Here is a 21,116-nt window from a genome sequence, read left to right as displayed (position 1 = left end):
CTCACTTTTCTTAAATTAGTGTTTAGCCCAGTTTTAATGAAATCATTAAAGATATTTTTAACAAACTTCATAGGCTGATACATACTGATGAGAGCTATTCAACTGCATCAATATTTTTTACCATGACCTTTCCTTTGACCTTGACCTCACTTTTCTTAAATAAGTTTTTAGCTCAGTTTTAAAGATACCATTCAAGATAGTGTTATCAAACTTCATATGCTGATACATAATGATGAGAGCTATTCAACTGCATCAACATTTTTGACCTTGACCTTTCCTTTGACCTTGACCTCACTTTTCTTAAATTAGTGTCAAACTTCATATGCTAATACATACTGATGTAACCTTTGCAACTGCATCAACAATTTTTGACCTTGACCTTTCCTTTGACCTTGGCCTCACTTTTCTTAAATTAGTGTTTAGCTCAGTTTTAAAGAAACCATTCATAATATTTTTATCGAACTTCATATGCTAAAACATACTGATGTAACCTTTTCAACTGCAGCAACAATTTTTGACCTTGACCTTTCCTTTGACCTTGACCTCACTTTTTTAAATTAGTGTCAAACTTCATATGCTGATACATACTGATGTAAGCTATTCAACTGCATCAATATTTTTTCACCTTGACCTTTCCTTTGACCTTGACCTCACTTTTCTCAATTTGTGTTAAAATGTTGCATTACTTATATACCCTCGGTGGGGCATTCATGTCCTATGGACATATTTCTAGTTAAGCCTAAGTGCTCAGGTGAGCAATGTGACCCATGAGCCTCTTGTTTTTGTTGTTTGTATGGATCTGATGCTGTAACTTTATTATGGCTATTTGCTCCTTCATAATAATATACTTGTAGGATCTTCAAAATGTCAGGATATTTTCTGATGGAACAAATTATCCATTTCAGAAAATACACACTTATTTAACAAGTTAAATTTTTCTGAATGCATTGTTTGCATGTACATGTATGCATGATGCCAGGTTTATGAAACAGGCTGACTGAAATCAATTTTCCAATTGTCTGTAAGATATTTATTGAAAATAAACCAAAACTCTAAATTTGCTGATAGCAGCACTTTGATGATGCAATGTTTTGTGTATCATTTTTATTTTGGATTGCATTTCAGAGCAACAAACGTCTTTTGTTTTAAATGAAAGCTGTTTCATGATCCTGGTATTCCTTTTAGGTAAAAGTTATAAGTGCTTAATTTCAAATATCTGGCATATCAGGTGCAAGCACACTTAGTTAATTTCAAGTCTTGTTCTTAATTAGTCTCGAAATTGTAAAAATTACCTTGGATTGATTACAGGTCTATTTGTATAGGTTTATTTTGATATTTCTATAAATGGGAATTATATGTTGTGAAGTTTGTTTATAGATTTTGCATATGATTTCTATTTATAGGTTCTGCCTGTGGCGTGTCATGTCCACCAGGACAGAAATCATTCTATGTTAAGACAGGGACAGATAAAAGTGTGGGGCCCACTATTTGTTACGATGGAGACATGTATGTAGTACATATAGTTAATTCATTTTATTCTTTTGAAAGTAATTTTTTTACCTATTTCAATGCAAGATCCTCTGAAAAAATTCAGACTTTCAATTGCACTTTGAAATTTATTGCAATATATCTACATCAACAAAATATTTTCTACTTTATTTGTTATATGTAAACTGATTGCTGTTATTTTAAACAATAAAATGCTTTCTTTGGTTGTTTGTGCGGAAATTATGTTGCAGCTGTTCAGAAAAAATACATAAGAAATTTTTTAAGCAATAGCTGTGATGTTATTTCCTGTACTAACAACCAAAGAAAGACATTTTATTGTTTATATTTATATCTGTATTAATAATCATTTAAAATAGTATTAAAAAGATTAATTATTGTATTATTTGATATGTACGTCATAGTATGTTTCATTGATGGAACAGCCACTGATCAAGAAATCTGTACAGGTGATATGCCTAGTGTTGTTCGTGAACTGATAAACGGCAATGTTTTTCTTTAGAAATAAGGGAGAACATATTCAGTGGGTGTAAATATCAATTCATTAACAATGGAGTGATAAACAGTTGCAATCAATGCAGAAAAAATTTAAAGAACCCACTTGTGTAGGTTGTGTATTTTTCTGCAATGTTGCAACCATCATCCCCACATAAACAAAAAAAAAAGCATTTTATTGTTTAACTGAAATTAATTCAAGTATGAAATGCAGCTGGACATTGGTACATGTATATACTTCAAATGTTGAAGTAAAAAAAGCTTGATGGGATTTTAATTAGTTATGCAAAAAATTAGTCTGATATCATTTTCAATTTCTTTGGCATGTGGATATTCCATAGAGGAATTATTTTCACTTTAGATATATGAGCGATGAAAAGCAAAATGTAGGAAGAGGACTCAATGTACTATTTATTGACGGTAAAGTTTTCTTTTCATTATGCTTCAATGATTTACATGCAGTTTGATTTACATTAAGCCAAGTTTCATTTGCAAAATTTTGATGACCTGATAATACTAATTCTGTTTGCATTAATATTAATGATGATGTAAATGCTTAATACATGTATATTATGTAAGAACTTTAAAGTGTAAGTGACATGTAAAGGAAATTGTTTTCAGGTGATTCACATAAAGTTATTGACCAGAAAACCTTTGACACTTATTCAGAAGGTAAGGAATAGTGTGTACTTTTTAGCTCACTTTAACGAAGTTGGGGGATGTAATACCCTCGGCGCCCCAGGTTAAAGTTTTTGGAGCAGATTTCTTTTCAAGTATTTCTATGACCTATATCAATCAGCGGTACATGGAGGATGCTTCCATGTGTTTCATTGTACTAGTGAAACAAGGTTTCAGATGCTGCAATTTCAGCTAAAGAATGACCAGGTTAATGTTTTTGGAGCAAGTTAAAGTTTTTGGAGCAGCATGGTTAAAGTTTTGGAGCAGATCTTGTTTCCAAGTAACTATAACTCCTATGTTGACTAAACTTGTATGGATGGTACATCTAAGGATGCACACTACCAGGCTTGCTTCAGATGCTGGATCTGACCTACATTTTCTGGATGAATGACCAGGTTAAAGTTTTTGAAGCAGATCTCATTTTCGAGTAACTATAAGTCCTATGTTGATCAAACTTGTTTGGATGATACATTTAAGGATGCACACTATTGGACTTGCTTCAGATGCTGGATCTGACCTACATTTTCTGGATGAGTGACCAGTATAAAGTTTTTAGAGCAGATCTCATTTCTAAGTAAATGTAAGTCCTATGTTGATCAAACTTGCATGGATGATACATGCACACAACTGGACTTGCTTTGGATGCTGGATCTAACCTACATTTTCCTGATGAGTGACCAGGTTAAAGTTTTTTGAACAGGTATCTTGCCAAGAAACTATAAGGCCTATCTGAACCAAACTTGCATGGATGATGCATCAAGGGACGAACACTTTCAAACTTGCTTCGGATGCTGGATTTGACCTACATTTTCTGGATGAGTAACTAGTTTAAAGTTTTAAAATAAGTCCTTTCCCAAGAAACTGCAAGCCCTTTCAGACCAAAATTGTATAAATGTTGCATCTAGAGATGCATACTACTAGATTATTAGTTTAGTGTGGGACTTTGCCTTACTTAAAGACAACATTCATTGAGGTGAGCTCTGTAATCTCTGATTACCTATGTTTTCTCTCCCACAGCTAAATTAGGTGTGGTGTAATACATGTAGTTTATATGAAGTGTAGACTTGTTACTACTTGATTATTGAATGAAATTATTTATCTAATAATCATAAATAACTGTGTACATGCATATTTATTTAGAAACTGTGTAGTTCTAATAACTGTGTAAATGTATTTTAAACTAGTTAAGTTAATCCCAGTCTGTCTTGAAGAACATAGGATATCTTTTTTATATCCATGGTTGTGATGTCATAATGGTTTTTGCATGAATTTGAACAAGTCAGTTATTGTGGATTTACATATATAAAACAGTGTAAAACATGAAATAGCTATATGTAAAATGTGATAAAAGAAATCACCCATGATTTGTGGTAAGATATGATTTTTTATCCAACTTGTTGTGTGTTTTTATCCCCTTACCAAGACTCGGGGATAAAAGCACACGGGTTGGATAAAAAAATCATATCCAACCACAAACCATGTGAGATCCTTTATCATGTTTATATATATATAACTAGATGTTAATTGTATATGTTAAAATAAAGATACATCATGATATATACTTCAGGTGGAGGATAATAATATATTTTTTTACAGATCAGACCTTCTTGCAGTATGTCCAGTTAAGAATAAAGGATGGAACGGTGGTAATCATGGCCAGTTTTGATGAAATTACCAATTCGTAGGTTACTTTTAAGTTGTTTTTTTTTTGCTGCCATGTTTTGAAAAAATATTTATCACTACATTTATAACTTTTGTGTTCAGCATAAAGTAATCAATCCTTAGGGTATCCATTTGCAATTTTCTGTTTTATTTTTTTTCCTTCAGTCATATCTTAGATGTGTATGTCTGTCAGTTGATAGGTACAGTGTAAATGTAGTATGGGATTGTAGCCTTCAGGGTTTTGTTCAGCCAGTTTGAATTCGAATCAAGACATTTTATATGCCCTTTACGTGAGATAAAATTATATTAATAACTCATTAATAATTTTCTCTAAACTGTAACATTTATTTCCTGGCACTAAAGGTTCGATTCAAACATCTAGAGTTTCTTTGATCCATTTACCATTTCCTTCAATTTTTCCATGTTATTTATGAATTGTAGTAACAATGAACGAATGAGTCAATGTAGCAGATAAAAGGTTGCTATAGTTGCTATAAATAGGATATAGTAGGAATTCTTTCAGAATGCTACTCCCTCCTACTGTTTTTGGCTTGACTTTAAAAAAAACTTGGTATGCAAGTAAACCAAACTTTATAAGAACATAATATAAATAATAAACACATAATTATAATTGAATAATTTACTGGTGTTGCCATAGCTAATAAGTTTCAACTTCAGGAGCTGCTTTTCTATTCCTTTTTTTAATTTTCGGTGGTTTTCTAGAATGAAGGATGATGCAAAGAAATGGTTGAAGCTGATGGGGGCCAGTAAGGTAGAAAAGGTGAAATTCCGGGAATCGTATCTTCTGATTGGTCAACGAGGCCTAAAGCAGGGGCATGCTATTGAGTTTGTGAGTACATATGTACATAATTTTCTTATTAAGAACTAAGTATAACAAGCATCATTTATACATAACTCAATATATCCATATATTAAATATTCCTTTATTATTCAGTATTTGATGAAAAATATGAGTTTGTTACATTCAAAAATATTAACACCATATTTGTGTGATTATACATCTACAATTGAGATTTTAGCAATGCTAGATATCCTTTCAATGTCCAGGTACTTTTGAGGCCACATGGCCATGACAGGATGGGACAAATATGATCATATATTTAAAATAATTATAATTGAATTATTTAATTAAAAACCTTCCTCTCTACTCCAGAGTAGCATATATAATACATTGCATGAAGATAATGAGCTTAGTGTTCTATTAATATTGCGTTTTATATCCTGGCCCAAAGTTAATTGTACATGTACAGTTGAACTTCATTGTCTCGAACTTCCGTATCTCGAATATCAAGGATTTGTCAAAGATATTTAAAAGTCCCAACAGATTTAGGAGGGCTTAATTGAGAAACTTGCATTTGACTTACAATGTAAAGGTAGCACTTGTTTAGGGAGTGTATCTAGAAAAAGCAGTACTCAATTGACTACTAAAGCCCATGTCTTATTAACTAAGCTGAAGATTTATTTTGTTTCTTTCTCAGTACAACCCAAAAATTGAAAATGAACAGTACGGTGCAGCACTGGAAAAAAAGGGATGTTTTCGCATACCACGTAAGTCCACATGTATTTTGGAATATCCTGATAAATTTTTGCAACAATCTTTCTGTAAACTTGATATTTGAATCTGACTTTGGATAGGATTTAATTGCTTACTATGCATACCAAATGAACTATATTAGGGGAAATACAGAAAAAATTGCAGCTTGGAAAACAAAGAAAGAATTATAGTTTATATTTTCACCTGCTAACAATCTATTGTAGTTGGGCCAGTTGAAGACATAACAAAACTTCTAGCTGAGCTGACTTTAATAAAACCGGGATCTGATCTAGAGAATTGTGGTCTGAAAAGTAAATGTGACGGGACACCTATCCAAGTTTACACGGGGGATATGGACGCCTCAATGCCTCACATCTGTGTGGCTGGAAAAATGTGAGTTTTAATTTACATTCTACAATAAAAGGAATAAAATTATTGCCAACAATAATTTCAGCAACTTGATGGATAAGTAATTTATGTATACTTGTACATGTATCCTTCTATAAATAATCATTTTTCAATTTGAAAATAATTTGATTTTGGGAATTATGCAGCATATTGGTATAGATTGTAATATACAAGGAAGCATGTCATTAATATGTTTGCAAAATGTCAAATAAACTTGCATGTATTTAGATCTGCTGAAAATTCCAATGATTTTGGAGTAAATTAAGTTTATATTTATTAGGATAATGGAAAAAGACTTGAACAATGCAGGAAGAGGGTTCAACATAGTGGTCCTACACAAGGATACAAGAGAACCAAAGCTTGTGGCTAGATTTGATACATATGAGACCAGCAAGGGTAAAAAACAAGTGTTTTAGTGAATAATTTTATGAATTTAATCAGCATCTCCTTTAAAAAAATCACAAGTGCTTTGCCTACATGATGTAAGATGTGTCAATTCAAGATGTGGTAAATTTTGAGGAAATGTGAAAAATAGGGTAAGAAAATTTCAAAATATTTTCCTAAGATATTACTAGGCCCAGTCAACAATGATTTTGAGTAAAATCCTTCAATGAGGGTTCTATTTTTTTTTTCTTCAAATCATTACCTTAAGGGTCTTGCAAGAAACATATTGTAAAAATCTATAAAAAGTCTTTTTTCCAATAAAAGCAATGCTGTATTTTGTCAAATAAGTATGAAAGATTTTTGAGTGGAGATTAAAAGAACTAGGTCCTTGGACCATCAAATCATGACTTCACAATACAGTGTACATGTAATGTTTGTCCATAAGCAATTAAGAGTTTAGATTTAAAATTGTTCAAACTAGGAATCCAAGAGCACAGATAATACCACAACAAGTATTCAATAATTTAGATAAGAATGTACTGGCACAAAGTATTTAGTAATTAAGATAGAATGTACTGGTACATGTACATAAATATGAAGAAAAATTGAAAAGAAAAAAATCTCAATAACAGCAAGACTATAGTTTGTTAAATTTACCTACAAGTACAATACATGTACAAGCAAACTCCCTTATTTAAGTTCACTTGTGGTAACAGTATATGATCCCTTGAACTAGATTTTGTGATGTATAGCAGATTGCAATTAGATATATGACTGCCGTCATGAGAAAAGGGCCCTTAAGATCAAAATTTCACAAATTGACTTTTTGGTAAATTTTGATAGCCTGACTCTTTCTGAATGCAAAAATACATAACTTTTAAAAGTATCCCATTTTTTCAGTATTTTATTAGCATTTTAGTAAGGTGATTCAAAACTACGTTGACGTTTCTCACTGAAAACGTAATGACGTCACGTGCGTCAAATTTATGATCAGTTTCCAAACATTCTTAAAATTATTTAAATGACCTTAATCGTTTTGACACATATAAACTTGAAAAAAAAATATTTCTTCTTCCAAGCTTCTAGTATGTAATTATTCCTAAGGAAGTCGCCTTTGTTCATACTATTTTAGAGACAGATTTAGTGATATCATAAAGGAAGGGGATGGGGTGGTCAAGACAAGATCTAGGACCGGTTTATATTCAGTTGACATTTTTATTTCTTTACAATTCCACACAAGTTATTCTTTTTCTATTTAATACTCTAGCCCAATTTATAAAACATATCAAGCATCAAAAAAAAAAAAACAAATTAAAAAACAAACAAACAAACAAATAATCAAACAAACAAAAAAGAAAAAAAAATCCACAGATGTCCAATAGAGAGAGGAGAGATCCAACCCAAACAAGGGCAACGCGTATCTGCGCCTTGATCTCTCTCTGGAAAAAAATATTTACGTGCATGTAGAATACCTTTTAATCATATGAGTCAAATTTAAGTATTTGCAAATTGCTCGGAAAACAAATATACAGTATTTTTAGCCATGCGTAGTATATAGACATCGCTATAAATCACTGTACCAAACAATGTGTTCATTATTTCATTTAGATTAATTATGCAATATCGAGTAAAATGCTTATTAATAAACAGAATTATGATTAAATACATGTACTAAGTAATAATAATAATAATAATATTTATTACAAATTTCCGCATCAATTCTCATATAATTTTTTTTTTATTTCACCTGGAAATCCAATTTTATTTCTTGTTCACGAAACGCAGCCGACAAAAATTACTTCCGTGTTTACACCGCGACTTTGACGTCGTTTTCTGAGCATTGTGACGTCAAAAGATAAGGGCCCTTTTCTCATGACGACAGTCATATATTTGTCAGTTTGTAAGAGTAAGGTATAATTGATGTCAGCTTTTTAGTCTTACTTTTGACTTTTTGGAGAATGTTTAGGCTTCATTGTAGAGTAAAGATGTGACTTTGAATATTTTTACTTTAAATTTGTAGATAGCACAAGCTTGGAGACCTTTTTGAAACAGTTGAATGAGGGTGACATTGTTATTGGTGTCATCAGTGATGATGCAGCTAGAAAGTGAGTCTCTGTTATAATTTCTGTTTCCCTCTGACATTATCAAATAAATGCACGTGTAAATGTGCCCAAAAGCATCGGGCATGTTCCATCTTTTTTTTTTTAATAGCTTATCAAAGTCTCAAGTAAGGTGTTCTGATTAAAAAGTGAATGTGTCTGTCTGTCTACAAAATATCTCCCAGTTATACAAGTATTTAATATATTTGAAAAAGCTTTCATTTTATTTTCTCAAAATAGCAGGGTCGCTGTTATTCACAATATTTGTAAAACAGAAGCATCAGTTCATTCTATATTCCCAAATGAAACTTGGGCCTCTTATTTAAATCCAACCAGAGCCCCTAGGGCCCTGGTTTGAACATACTGGTATACATGTACTAGTCAATAGTGGGTAAAAGTTTAATAGGAATATGTAAGTCACAATAAATTTATTGTTTTCATAAACTCATAGATCTACTCCATAAAGCAGGATTGCATGTCCAGTAAGTTATTAGGGCCCCGCAAGGATTTGCGGGTGCCCTATAGTAATCAATTCTGCCACATTGAAATTAATTAACACCTCTGTCTGCAAATGAAGTTTGTTTTGAAGTTAAGGTCAATTCTGAATGATGTTTACATTCTCTGAAATGTGGATTTAAATAATGTTCATACTTTATTTTGTTAAAATACACAATGAGTGATGATTTTATTGAATTCCAAAAACAAGATATAGATAAAGATATCATTTTTATTATTATTTTCTTTTTTCTTTTTTTTTTCTTTTTTTCTGCCTTATGTAAATTCAAGAATGCTAATTATTTTTAACAGGTATTCAGTTAATAACCTCATTCTATCATTGCTGAAAAAGTTCTTATTGTAACCTTAGAAGAAAAGGTTGAGAGAGCAGTATAATTAATCCCTTGGGTTTGATTATCTTGCTGGTTTGTAGAATATTTTAGAGGGTTATCTTTCTGTCACTTTAAGATTAATTAACACCTTTGTCTGCAACTGATATTTGTTTTGAAGTTAAGGTCAAGCCTGGGTGATATTTGCATTCACTGAAGGCTGGCATTTTAGAAAACACATGCTTCATTCATTTTTAAATGTACATTTAATTGAGTTATTATAGATATGATGTTTTTTACTGCCTTATGTAAATACAAGGATACTATTTACAGATTGTTGGATATTTAGCAATTGTTGTTGCTTATTCTTTATATATTTTGAAATTTTTTGGAATCAAGTAAAATTCTCATCCCCTAATCTGCACCCTTATATTTCTAACCCTTGGCGGGGCCCTTGCTGACTGGTCAGATTTCTAGTATTGATTTGCAAGTAACCAAATGTAGATTAAGGTTTGCCAAAAGCTTGGCCTCATACTGTAAACTATGTTGGGGTCAAAACAATGGAGTAAAGTTCCATATGAAAATTGACATTCATAAGAAAAAGAATTTGTTAAGTTGCCATATATGTATGAAGGGCAACACATTTGAAAATCTTAAGAACCACATTTTGTATTATTACAGTTTACTGTGTTTTAGTAAATCATAATATATTTACATGTACATTGTATTTATTTCAAATGTACATGTATCAGGTATAATAATTAAACCTTTCCCCCTAATTAGATTAGAAGAAGGTGCTATAAAGGAACTCAATGCATTAGGCAGCAGTGCAATACAAAACCTTAGATTTAGAGATGTCTGGTACTTCATTGGTCAGAAGGGCATCCAGGGATTTACAGAGCTGGAGGAAGTAAGTGATTTCATTAGTTATCTAAGTGCAGAAGTTTAAATGACTATGCAAATATAATATTATTATTATTATATTTGAAGTATTTTCATTGTTCTGATTTACATAATTCTTGAAAGTAAGTGCTCTAAAATTTTAGATTTACTGGGATTGAAGTGTCAGATAACTATATATATAACCACATTAATTTAATAGAAAAGCCTATCATCAGAAATTACATACTTGTATAAGTGTTTTGGTCAAAGAGGCATAAAAACAGAACTGGAATAGGCACTTTATTGGTAGGAAAGAAATCCATGGATTACTCAGAATTAGAAAGTGTAAATGATTATGTTGGTTAGAAAGTTGTATGAATTTGAATTTCTGCAAGGGGTAAATGATTTCGTTGGTCAGAAAAAACATCAGTCCAAAGATTTATAGAACTGAATGAAGTAATTGTATTTTATTGATTTGTAGACTTGATTGTAAAAACTCATGAGAAGTTTTACATTTCTTATGCAGAGTTCATCTAGGAAGCCTGAATTTAATTAGATTCTCTCATTTTTTGTAACTACTTTATTCTATTACATGCAGATCAGCTTTGCTACCTATGATGGAGATTGGCCAACACAAATCAAGAAATCCATTTGTCTTCCAAGGGACTGTAAGTATTGCATACAGTATTGTATATTTTGTTTCTAAATGCATGTACATAAACAAGAATAAATATAATATATAGAGGATATTCAATGTTTTGTAGATGAATATGGCATTTATTTCACGAGTGGGACAGGATTTTTTGATATTTTCACGAGTGCGAAGCACGAGTGAAAATATTAAAAAATCCTGTCTCACGAGTGAAATAAATGCCATATTCATCTACAAAACATTGAATTTTCTGTTTATTACATTTTCTTTGATTTTCCCTTTGCCTCTGTCTTCTCTTAACACAGTGTCATAGCTTGACGTCATAGTTGAGCGGTTGAAACATCATAGCTTAGCAGTTGTGAGATTGAAAAACATTACTTCGCATGGATTTTAGCCACATATTTGGGAAGAAATTTTCAGTTTTAGCTCTACCAAGATGGTTAGTTACTATATCTTATGACAGGCCAGAAATTATTTTTTACTTACTTTGATATCCTTTCACACTGTGAGAGAATATCATTTTGGTATCCTTTCACGCTGTGAGAGAATATTACTTTTATTCAATTAATAAATCACAGTATTTCACTGTTGAAAATGTAATAAAATAATAATATACAAATTATTATTATTTGACCATTTCAAAACATTGATCAAGATACTGTAAGCTGTAAAAGTACTTGCATACACTTCACATTCACATGAATTGCCTGTTGTGTGACCATAAATATCCACTGGCTAGTGTTGTCTCAGATCTAGAACTTAGAAATATTTCTTGTCTGCATATTAAAGCTGACTTACAGTATTCTGTATATAACATGTACTTTATACTTTGATGGCATCTGCTTATACCGTTATCATGTGTTCATGTGGTAGTAAACACTGAATTCAGATTCTTAAAGAATAGGTGTTTTTTTTTTTTATATTTACACAAACACATCATTAGAATAATTTTTAAGATTTATTTTCAACATGTTTTATAATCTTTTGTTTTATTAGTCAAAGGTGTTAAAGTTGCTCCCATTATAAGTACAAATCGCAATATGGAGAGAAGAGAATTCTGTAAGAAGTATGATGGTTACAGTGAATTCTGTGATGGTTAGTTTTTGGATTTAGTTTTTTTAGATTTTCAAAATCTTTCAAAAGATTTCAAATCAAAACTATGAAAGTTTCTTTCAAAAAAAAAATATATCAGTAATTCAAGTAACTTTCATATGATAGATAATCAAGCAAAGGATTGTGTAAAATATATTTGATGGAATGAAATTTCGATCTAAATTCCAGTTCAGAGAGTAGATGAGCTGCTGAAGACGGTTCCTCTCCAAGACAAGTCCAAGGCAAAAGACGTGATATACAAAACCCCCATTCTTATCATTCCAGGTGAGGAATCACATTACCTGTCTATTACACCTATAATACATTCTCTGTAGCTGTCTGTATAATGCTTTGTTCATTCAGGTGGTTAATGGTCCATGCTTTATACACTAATCATAGAGTGGAACTTTTAATGAAAGTAAAGCTAATATTGGACTATTATTTTTTATCTGAATTTTGAAAAAAGGAGAAAAAACCATTTCAAGTATCAGTAGAAATGAATTTTTACGTATAAAAAAAATCAGTTTTGTACTCTCCATGCTCTGGACACTCATAGTAGAAATGTGTCTATTCAGTTTAATGCTTTAATTCTAAACTGCATAACTAAGCAATTTCACAAACTGCGTGGCTGAGGCAGTCAACATAAATTACTGACTTACTTGTAATATTAAACATGTAGAGCACATTCCTGTAGATTGGAAACATTAAATCTGAATGAACTATTTAAGATATAGACAATACAAGTATTATAATACATGTACTACCTTGCAACTCTTGAAAAGAAAAGAATCAGAAAATGATTTCAACAATTCCGAATTCATACTTCTTAAAACTTTTTGAATTAATTTTTTTTCAAATTAAAATCCTGTTTAATACACTAATCTCAATGTTGTATGTAATGTTTTGTATCTAACTCATTCATGTAATCTGAATTCTAATCTGAATTTTTTTTTTGTCAGACTAAACTAGATTTTAGACATTAATTTTTTTTGTATGTGTCCAGACAGAAATCAATAAAAATCGTTACTTGTATGGCTTGTAATTGTTTTAGGTTTAGATCATAATGCCTTGGCGAGATTATTAGAGACCACTCACAGTATTCCTGGTGTCCACCCTGAACTTGTCACAGTGTGTATAACATCTCACCTTCTCTAGCACACGTCTGTGTACACAATATCTGTTATACATGTAATACTAAATAAATTATAATCATGTTATTGTATAAGGAGGATATTCTTGTCAGTCATTTACGTCAAAAGACATATGAATGGGATATTTACATGTTAGAAAAAAAGGTAAAGATAAAATGATTAAAAGAAATGTTTTTTTTTCTTTATTTCCTTCTCTTGGAGGTTGAATTTTAATTTTTGATTAAGGAACTATCATGCATGTATATATGAACAAAATAACAGAGACATGTAAATGGATACTTTGTGTGTTTATGATTGAGTGATATTTTTATATATGATACCTGTTACAGGTAGTTGTTGATGAGCAAAGTCCAGATCATGGAGAACTGGCAGCTTTATTTAAATTCCAAAACTTTAGTCTCGGAACTCTACCAAGATATGAAGGTATAAAATTAAGTGTTGCAATTTCTGTAATATTTTGACTAGTTTTCAGATATATTTCATTTATGTACATGTAATTATAATTTGCATATTTTATCAGAGAATCCTATTATGAATTGTGAAATGCACATGTTATTCTTGTTCATGTGTATTTTCAGAGCATTCATTACATGTATCAATATATAAAATGTATTCAAAATACAGTTTTTTTTAAAATATTTTTTACACTGTGCAATCCAACACCCTGTCTAAATTTGTCTCGGAGTGCATTTCTGATTAGAAAGGTTCACTGTAGTAGGTAAAGCTGAATTCAATTAAAAATCATATACAGTAATCAAATTTACCAATGAACAATTAATGTAAATTTTAAGTTGTATCATCATGTTCTGTTTTATGAAATAACAACCATGACACATGAAAAGGATATTTAATCAATACCAGTATGTATTTATACTGACTCAGAGATGTTTGTCTTATACATATAGATAAGATGAATAGTGCCCTTGAAAAAGAAATCCTACAAACAGAAAGTGTAAGTAGAACCAGATTAAACAGAAAGTGTAAGTAGAACCAGATTAAACAGAAAGTGTAAGTAGAACCAGATTAAACAGAAAGTGTAAGTAGAAACAGATGGAACAGAAAGTATAAGCAAAACCAGATCAAACAGAAAGTATAAGTAGAAATAGATCAAACAGAAAGTAAAAGTACCAAAAGAACCAGATGAACAAGAAAGTATAAATAAAACAAGATCAAACAGAAAGTTTGAGAAGAACCAGATCAAAGAGAAAGTGCAAGTAGAAATAGATCAAACAGAAAGTGTAAGAAGAACCAGATCAAAGAGAAAGTGTAAGTAAAACCAGATCAAACAGAAAGTATAAGTAGAAATAGATCAAACCGAAAGTGTAAGTAGAAGTAGCTCAAACAGAAAGTGTAGGACTAGTAGAACAAGATCACACAGAACATGTGCAGATTTATACATTTACACTTCTTGTTTTTAATGTTGAATATTAATTATCTTTTTATGAATTTGCTTTTCCATCAAAAATTGTACTAATAACAAACTTTTAAGTTGTTTTTTTTTTCACAGAAATATGTCATTGTAATTGAGGAGGAAATAGTACTAACCCCTGATTTCTTAGACTTTATGTCACAGTGTCTCCCTGCTCTGGAGGCTGATGAGAGTTTGTTTGGAATCTCAGCATTTAATTACAATGGTAAGATGACATTCAAAAATGTATTTGCATGTAACAGATTAAGGAGGTATACTACATCAAAATTTTATTTACTGGATTATTGAAACATCTCTTTTGAAATTGATTTCAGTGTTGAAAGACTTTCATAGGGTCATGAATTATTTTATACGATTTTTTAAAATATTTTTTTAGCGTAAAAAATACTTTGGAGACTGAAATTTACTGTTATTAAATTTATAATATAAATATCTTGGAAAACAGGGAAAGGAAAGTCAAGTAAATACTTTAAGTGTAATTTTTTTCTATAAAAAATTATTTAATATTTAAAAGTGGTAACCATTACATGTTAATATTTTTTATATATATATACTAGTAAAATCTATTAGAAAATAGTAACTAAATAAAAAAAGATATACAGAAAACAATAATATGTAAAAAAAAAAAAAAAAAAAAAAAAATTAAATTGTGAAAAAGAAAAATTGATTATTGATTATTTTCAAATTTGAACCAATCCCAGTTGCATGTACCTACTCAAGTCTAAAAGATTTTGCTTACTAATATTAACATATCATAGCTTGATGATGTTCATTTCTAAGACAATTTAAAAGCATTTCCCTAAATTATACGCATTTCGTCCCTTATATAGGTGGCACCAAGTCAAAAGTCTCTTGCTGTTAATCTCTAGCATGCTGGACAGGAGTAAGCATTTCCCCAATTTGTTTAAACCCCCCAATATTTTGGGTTTTCTGTACCAAGAAATGGACTTTGCCATTAAACTTATATGGGAGTGGGGGTATAATTTTGTGAGCTCAGTGCTCGTATACCTCTAGTTTTCAATAGTTTAATCAGAATTTTACTCTGATGCCTATAAGACAGATATAAAAACCTTGCATTTTTTCTATGAAGAAATAGAAGAGTATAATTATGAGCAAGACAAATTTGAATGATTTAAATTTGGTTGTAATGCGTCATTTGACTGGATAAAATATATTGTATAACCTGGGTTGCCTACATAATGTATGTCACAATGACTTATGTCAAAAACGTATCAATCTGCTTGACGTTACATTTAAAATATGTACAATTTAAAGGCATTTTTGAAGGAGAAATTCTTATATTTTTTACACTTAATGATGGAAAATTAAATTATATGGAATGAATTTAATAGCTACTCAAGTTATACTGGTATATACTGGGTAGGAACAGTTTACGCTTTTTATAAATTGCTTCACAGTTTATAAAAAAGCGTAAACTGTCTTGGTTTATAAAAAAGCGTAAACTGTTCCAACCCAGGTTTTACCAGTATAACTTGGGTAGCTATTAAATTCATTCCTTAAATATTTAGTCACCCTGACATATGTATATAAAACATCAAAGACAGAAGACTATTTACAAGGCCAACAATAGTACAGTAAAACGTGTAGTATAGTAATAATGTTACACATGTTATTGCCTGATTTAAGTGACAGTGATTCTTCAGGGTTTGAGACCACGTCCGGAGATCATAGCCGAGTGAACAGAGTGGAGGACTTCCCAGGATTAGCATTCCTTCTTAAACGTTCCGTGTTTGAATCCCAGATGAAGAGTGCAATGGAGAAATGTTGCAATAAAAGGTTCATTTCAACATTTACTCAGTTTTGATTATGTCATACATGTACATGAGTGTATACTGTAGATAAAATGGAAATTAGAAAATACTTTTTTATTATTTATGAACTGATAATTATAGGTCTTGGGATTCCTGGACTCTGAAAACTCCAGGAGAAATGCTTGTACCAGATGTGTCGCGGGTGTTCAGACTGCCTTATCAATCCTCTAACGATGCAAATAACTACTTAGAAAACTTATTTTACAAGCCAAGATTAACTATTACGTAAGTAACCTTTATACAGAAAGCCATACTTTTGAAATTTTGTAAAACACACTTATAATTTGCCTAGTGAGCAGTTGCTGAGAAGTTTTTTCCTGTAATTAGAAACATCAATCTTGACTGTTCTATGAAACATAACAACTTATACTGACTTACTAAATACCATATCTTTGTCAAATTGTCTGAAATATTCTTGTGCATGTTTTCAGAGAGGAAAATGTAAAGTTAAAGAATGTGGATTCATTGAAATCTACAGAATATGAGCAAGAGATGAAAAAAGAAATTAAATCTAGTAAACATTTTCCTCACGAAGAACTGAAAAAGTGTGGTAGTAAAGGAGATTCATTGGAAGTTCCTTCAAAAGGGTGAGTTAAAATTTAACATCCCAGTGTGACACTTTTACTCATGGCAAGGTGCAAAGGTTTCCATTGGTTTAAATATTTTTCTGTAAGCAAAAATGGCTAATATTTGCTGTTACAATGTGCATTTACATGTACTACTATTATTGTAATTATTGCTTGGACTTAAAGAGAAAATACACAGCTGATACATGAAGTATTTATTTCAGTGGGAGTTTTGTGATATATTTTGCTGATAAAGACTCCAAGAGAACAGTATTTCATAAATTATGCAAATGCTTTGGACTATATTCTGCACCTGAGAAACCCTTGAAAGGTCTTCACAAAGAATCTATACGGTGAGTCCATTCAAAGAAACTATTAGCACACATACGTAACCCATCATAATTCATAGCAGTCTGTTATGACTTATATTATGCCAAAATTACTTTTTAGCAGTTCAGAAGCATTTATAGGATTTTTGTCCCCAGTTCTTTTGAAAGCAAGGGGACATTAAATCTTATTCATTTATCAGTGTATCTGTCACAAAAACTTTAACCTTGGTCATAACGTTTGAATGAGAAAAGATAGGGCTTTCATATTTCACCTGTACATTACCTGTGACAAGACCTTTCCAAATATACTAAGATTTTTGACCCCATGACCTTAACCTTGAAGTTTGACTTACTTTTCAAAAATTTTTACATTACTTTTACATTATTCATACCTTTAAATTTTAATGAGAGGAGACAGGGCTTCTATATTTCACATGTATATAGCCAGTGACAAGAACTTTCCAAATATCCAAATATACTATGATTTTTGACCCAGTGACCTTGAAATTTGACCTACTTTTCAAAAATTTAAATATTGCTTATAACTTTTGAATAATAGAAGATAGGTTGTTCATATTTGACATGTGTATTACACATGTGAAAAGACGTTTCCAGATGTTTTTTTAACTCATGCACATGACTTGTGACAAGACCTTTCAGATTGAATTATGATATTTGACCTCATGACCTTGATCTTGAAGTTTCATGCAGTTTTGAGAATCTTTAATCTTTGGCATAATTTTTATTAATTCACTATTTTATTTTTTTTTTTTTTTTTGTATGATTGACAGACAAGACAGGATACACAAACAAAGCAGTTACAATTGGCCATAAATAATTGCATCCCAACCATGAAGACACTGAAAGCAATGGACTACAATTCTTTGAATTTGCTTGTTTGACCCATTAAGCAATAATAAGATGCAAATTTTTACATATATATGCATTGTTAATAATGATATTAAACTGATAGCTATTTATAAAAAAAAAGTTTTAACAAATAATGTTTCATAACAAATTTTCAAATTTCCCATCTTAAACTTTCGTGTTCACATACATGTATATTACATGTACATTTGCAAGACCTTTGCCTTACTCATAATGACAGTATAGGCAAGAAATGCAGTTTTAACTTTACATTGTACTTCTTGTGTGAACATTTTTTTATGCACTACACTTATTTATGCTTATCTTACTGAGAAATTTTGTACAAAGCAGCCATTCCAGTTGATAGGAATGTTGTTGCTCAGTTAAATTTTGTCAAAAATTTATTTCTATTTCTTAATTAATAGTTCATAGCATCAATTATAAATAAAATACATGTGATTGATTTATTGTTGACATCCACACCTTCAATAAAAACTCTCCACACTAATTATTTTCTGTTGGTTTTTCAGCTTCTTCTTCAAAGAAACAACTATTTTTCTAGTAGGATCAAGATCTCCTTACTTTGAAATGAAACCAGATGATGTTAAAGTTTACGAATGAAATATAGATTTCTTAAGAAATTATTTAGTCATAAAAATTAAATTTATAGCAATTACATGTACCTCTTACATTTTGCAAGTTGATTCTATCTACATGTATAAGTGTTGCTGTCTTGAATGTTTTTTTGTGTGCCATAATGATCTCAAGTTCTTGATGAAAGCCACAGAATTGATCGAAAATGAAATGAGCCATTGAATGTGAAGTTATTGTATAAGTATACCTGCATTTACAATGTGAACAATTTGATTGTTTTAGTGTTTATTTTAGTTAAAATTTATCTGACGTGCTATTTATATTTACATTTATGAAATGAACAATGTTTGCAATAATATGTTAATGTTCTTCGTTACTTATTTTCAAATATTGATTTACTGTAAAATCACATATTTTCGTGGGGTCAAATTTTCGAGGTTTGAGGAAAAATATTTGTTTGTGGGGATAGGATTTCGTGTTTGGGGAAGTGCTGAGTATAACGCATTTGAAAGTTTACATTTCGTGGTGGTCATGAATTCATGGGTCTCTCCATGGTTCAAAATCCATGGAAATTAAACCCCAACGAAAATTAGTGATTTCACAGTATCACTAATTTTCGTTGGGTGGTTAATGTTCGGTGTTTTCTTTATATAAAGAGACCCCCAAATTCAATGACATGTACTTCACAAAAATGTTAAAATTTCAATAAACAGTATCGTGTTTCTTCTTCATCCACAAAATCAATTCCCCTCAAATCACGAAAATTTTATCACAAAAATTAGTGATTAAACAATAATCTTTTTTACTTTAAATAATATATTGTGCTGTGTATGTCATATCTTTATACAGTGCACATTAGATGAAAAAAAAAAGTTAAAGGACAAAAGAATTTTCAATATTTTTGTAAAATTCTATTTAAATTCTTTTTTTTAAAATATATAATTGAAAAAGAAGTTGATAGCAATATGTTAAGAAAATGTGTCTCTTAAACTATATATATGTAACTCTAAAATACACATGTACAAAATATCATATTATTTGTTTTGCCGTACATATTTAATATATATTTTTCTGTACATATAGTACAGTTATTTTGACATTGCCATTTATGTACAACATGTCTCTCACGAAAGAAATCCATCTTCTCAGATACCAAAATCCAGTCCCCATCCATGTTGTGTTGCCTTTAAAAAAATATACAATGTACCTATTTTATTTTTCTTAAATTTTTCTTTTTACTGTTCTTTAAATTATCAAAATGATATATCCATCTTTCTTTGGATTTTAATGACCAGTGAAATTTTAGAAAGTGAAATGAAAATGACATACATTCAAAAATTTTCTGTAAAATAAAATAATAGTACAAAATATCATATTATTTGTTTTGCCGTACATATTTAATATATATTTTTCTGTACATATAGTACAGTTATTTTGACATTGCCATTTATGTACAACATGTCTCTCACGAAAGAAATCCATCTTCTCAGATACCAAAATCCAGTCCCCATCCATGTTGTGTTGCCTTTAAAAAAATATAAAATGTACCTATTTTATTTTTCTTAAATTTTTCTTTTTACTGTTCTTTAAATTATCAAAATGATATATCCATCTTTCTTTGGATTTTAATGACCAGTGAAATTTTAGAAAGTGAAATGAAAATGACATACATTCAAAAATTTTCTGTAAAATAAAATTGCTAATGTTGCTATGTTTTTGGATAATTTTGAATGTACCTGGCAGTTGTTAGACTTGGGTTGTACATCTACAACACATAGTTTTTCATGTTTTTACAACCATAAGAAGTTTTTAATGTTACCCAAAGATAATTCATTTATCAAATGTTTAAGGTGGATATACTTGTTTCTTTAATACAGAGGGATATATATTTTCAATATAATAACCAAAGCAATAATCAGATTTTATATGGTAGAATTAGACAATTTTTTTCTTTGTAATTAATTTTTTGTAATTAAAAAATTCGAAATTGTAAATATTGCACAATAGTTTTAGTTAACAAAAATACTTCTGTTAATAATTGTAAAATGTTTACAATTTGTTACTGTTAATGTAATTTATCTGTTTGTTAATTCATCGAAATTTGTTCAACA

At 30.3% G+C, this 21,116-nt stretch overlaps 1 protein-coding gene across 2 annotated transcripts in view; it reads left to right on the top strand.

The window, feature by feature from the left end:
- Positions 1–19,950, top strand: part of LOC133187458 (protein O-linked-mannose beta-1,2-N-acetylglucosaminyltransferase 1-like) — a 31,720-nt gene extending 11,770 nt beyond the window's left edge. Inside the window, exons 5-26 of one of the 2 annotated variants that reach the window (XM_061322838.1) lie at positions 1,404–1,506; positions 2,363–2,421; positions 2,623–2,673; positions 4,276–4,360; positions 5,065–5,191; positions 5,841–5,910; positions 6,121–6,289; positions 6,585–6,700; positions 8,709–8,793; positions 10,395–10,521; positions 11,092–11,161; positions 12,142–12,240; positions 12,427–12,522; positions 13,289–13,365; positions 13,718–13,811; positions 14,294–14,340; positions 14,896–15,022; positions 16,482–16,614; positions 16,731–16,874; positions 17,081–17,236; positions 17,440–17,568; positions 18,942–19,950. In XM_061322838.1, coding sequence (XP_061178822.1) covers positions 1,404–1,506; positions 2,363–2,421; positions 2,623–2,673; positions 4,276–4,360; positions 5,065–5,191; positions 5,841–5,910; positions 6,121–6,289; positions 6,585–6,700; positions 8,709–8,793; positions 10,395–10,521; positions 11,092–11,161; positions 12,142–12,240; positions 12,427–12,522; positions 13,289–13,365; positions 13,718–13,811; positions 14,294–14,340; positions 14,896–15,022; positions 16,482–16,614; positions 16,731–16,874; positions 17,081–17,236; positions 17,440–17,568; positions 18,942–19,032 — 2,255 coding nt within the window. In that variant the 3' untranslated portion in view covers positions 19,033–19,950. The remainder of the gene's footprint in view (positions 1–1,403; positions 1,507–2,362; positions 2,422–2,622; positions 2,674–4,275; positions 4,361–5,064; positions 5,192–5,840; positions 5,911–6,120; positions 6,290–6,584; positions 6,701–8,708; positions 8,794–10,394; positions 10,522–11,091; positions 11,162–12,141; positions 12,241–12,426; positions 12,523–13,288; positions 13,366–13,717; positions 13,812–14,293; positions 14,341–14,895; positions 15,023–16,481; positions 16,615–16,730; positions 16,875–17,080; positions 17,237–17,439; positions 17,569–18,941) is intronic. The other variant, XM_061322839.1, reaches the window with a different exon arrangement.
- Positions 19,951–21,116: the final 1,166 nt, after the last annotated feature.

Source organism: Saccostrea echinata, unplaced genomic scaffold (genome assembly GCF_033153115.1).
Source record: "Saccostrea echinata isolate AGI-Se365-2 ecotype Australia unplaced genomic scaffold, CSIRO_AGI_Sech_v1 ptg000015l, whole genome shotgun sequence".
Taxonomy (NCBI): Eukaryota; Metazoa; Mollusca; class Bivalvia; order Ostreida; family Ostreidae; genus Saccostrea; species Saccostrea echinata.
This window is presented reverse-complemented; position numbering and strand designations above follow the sequence as displayed.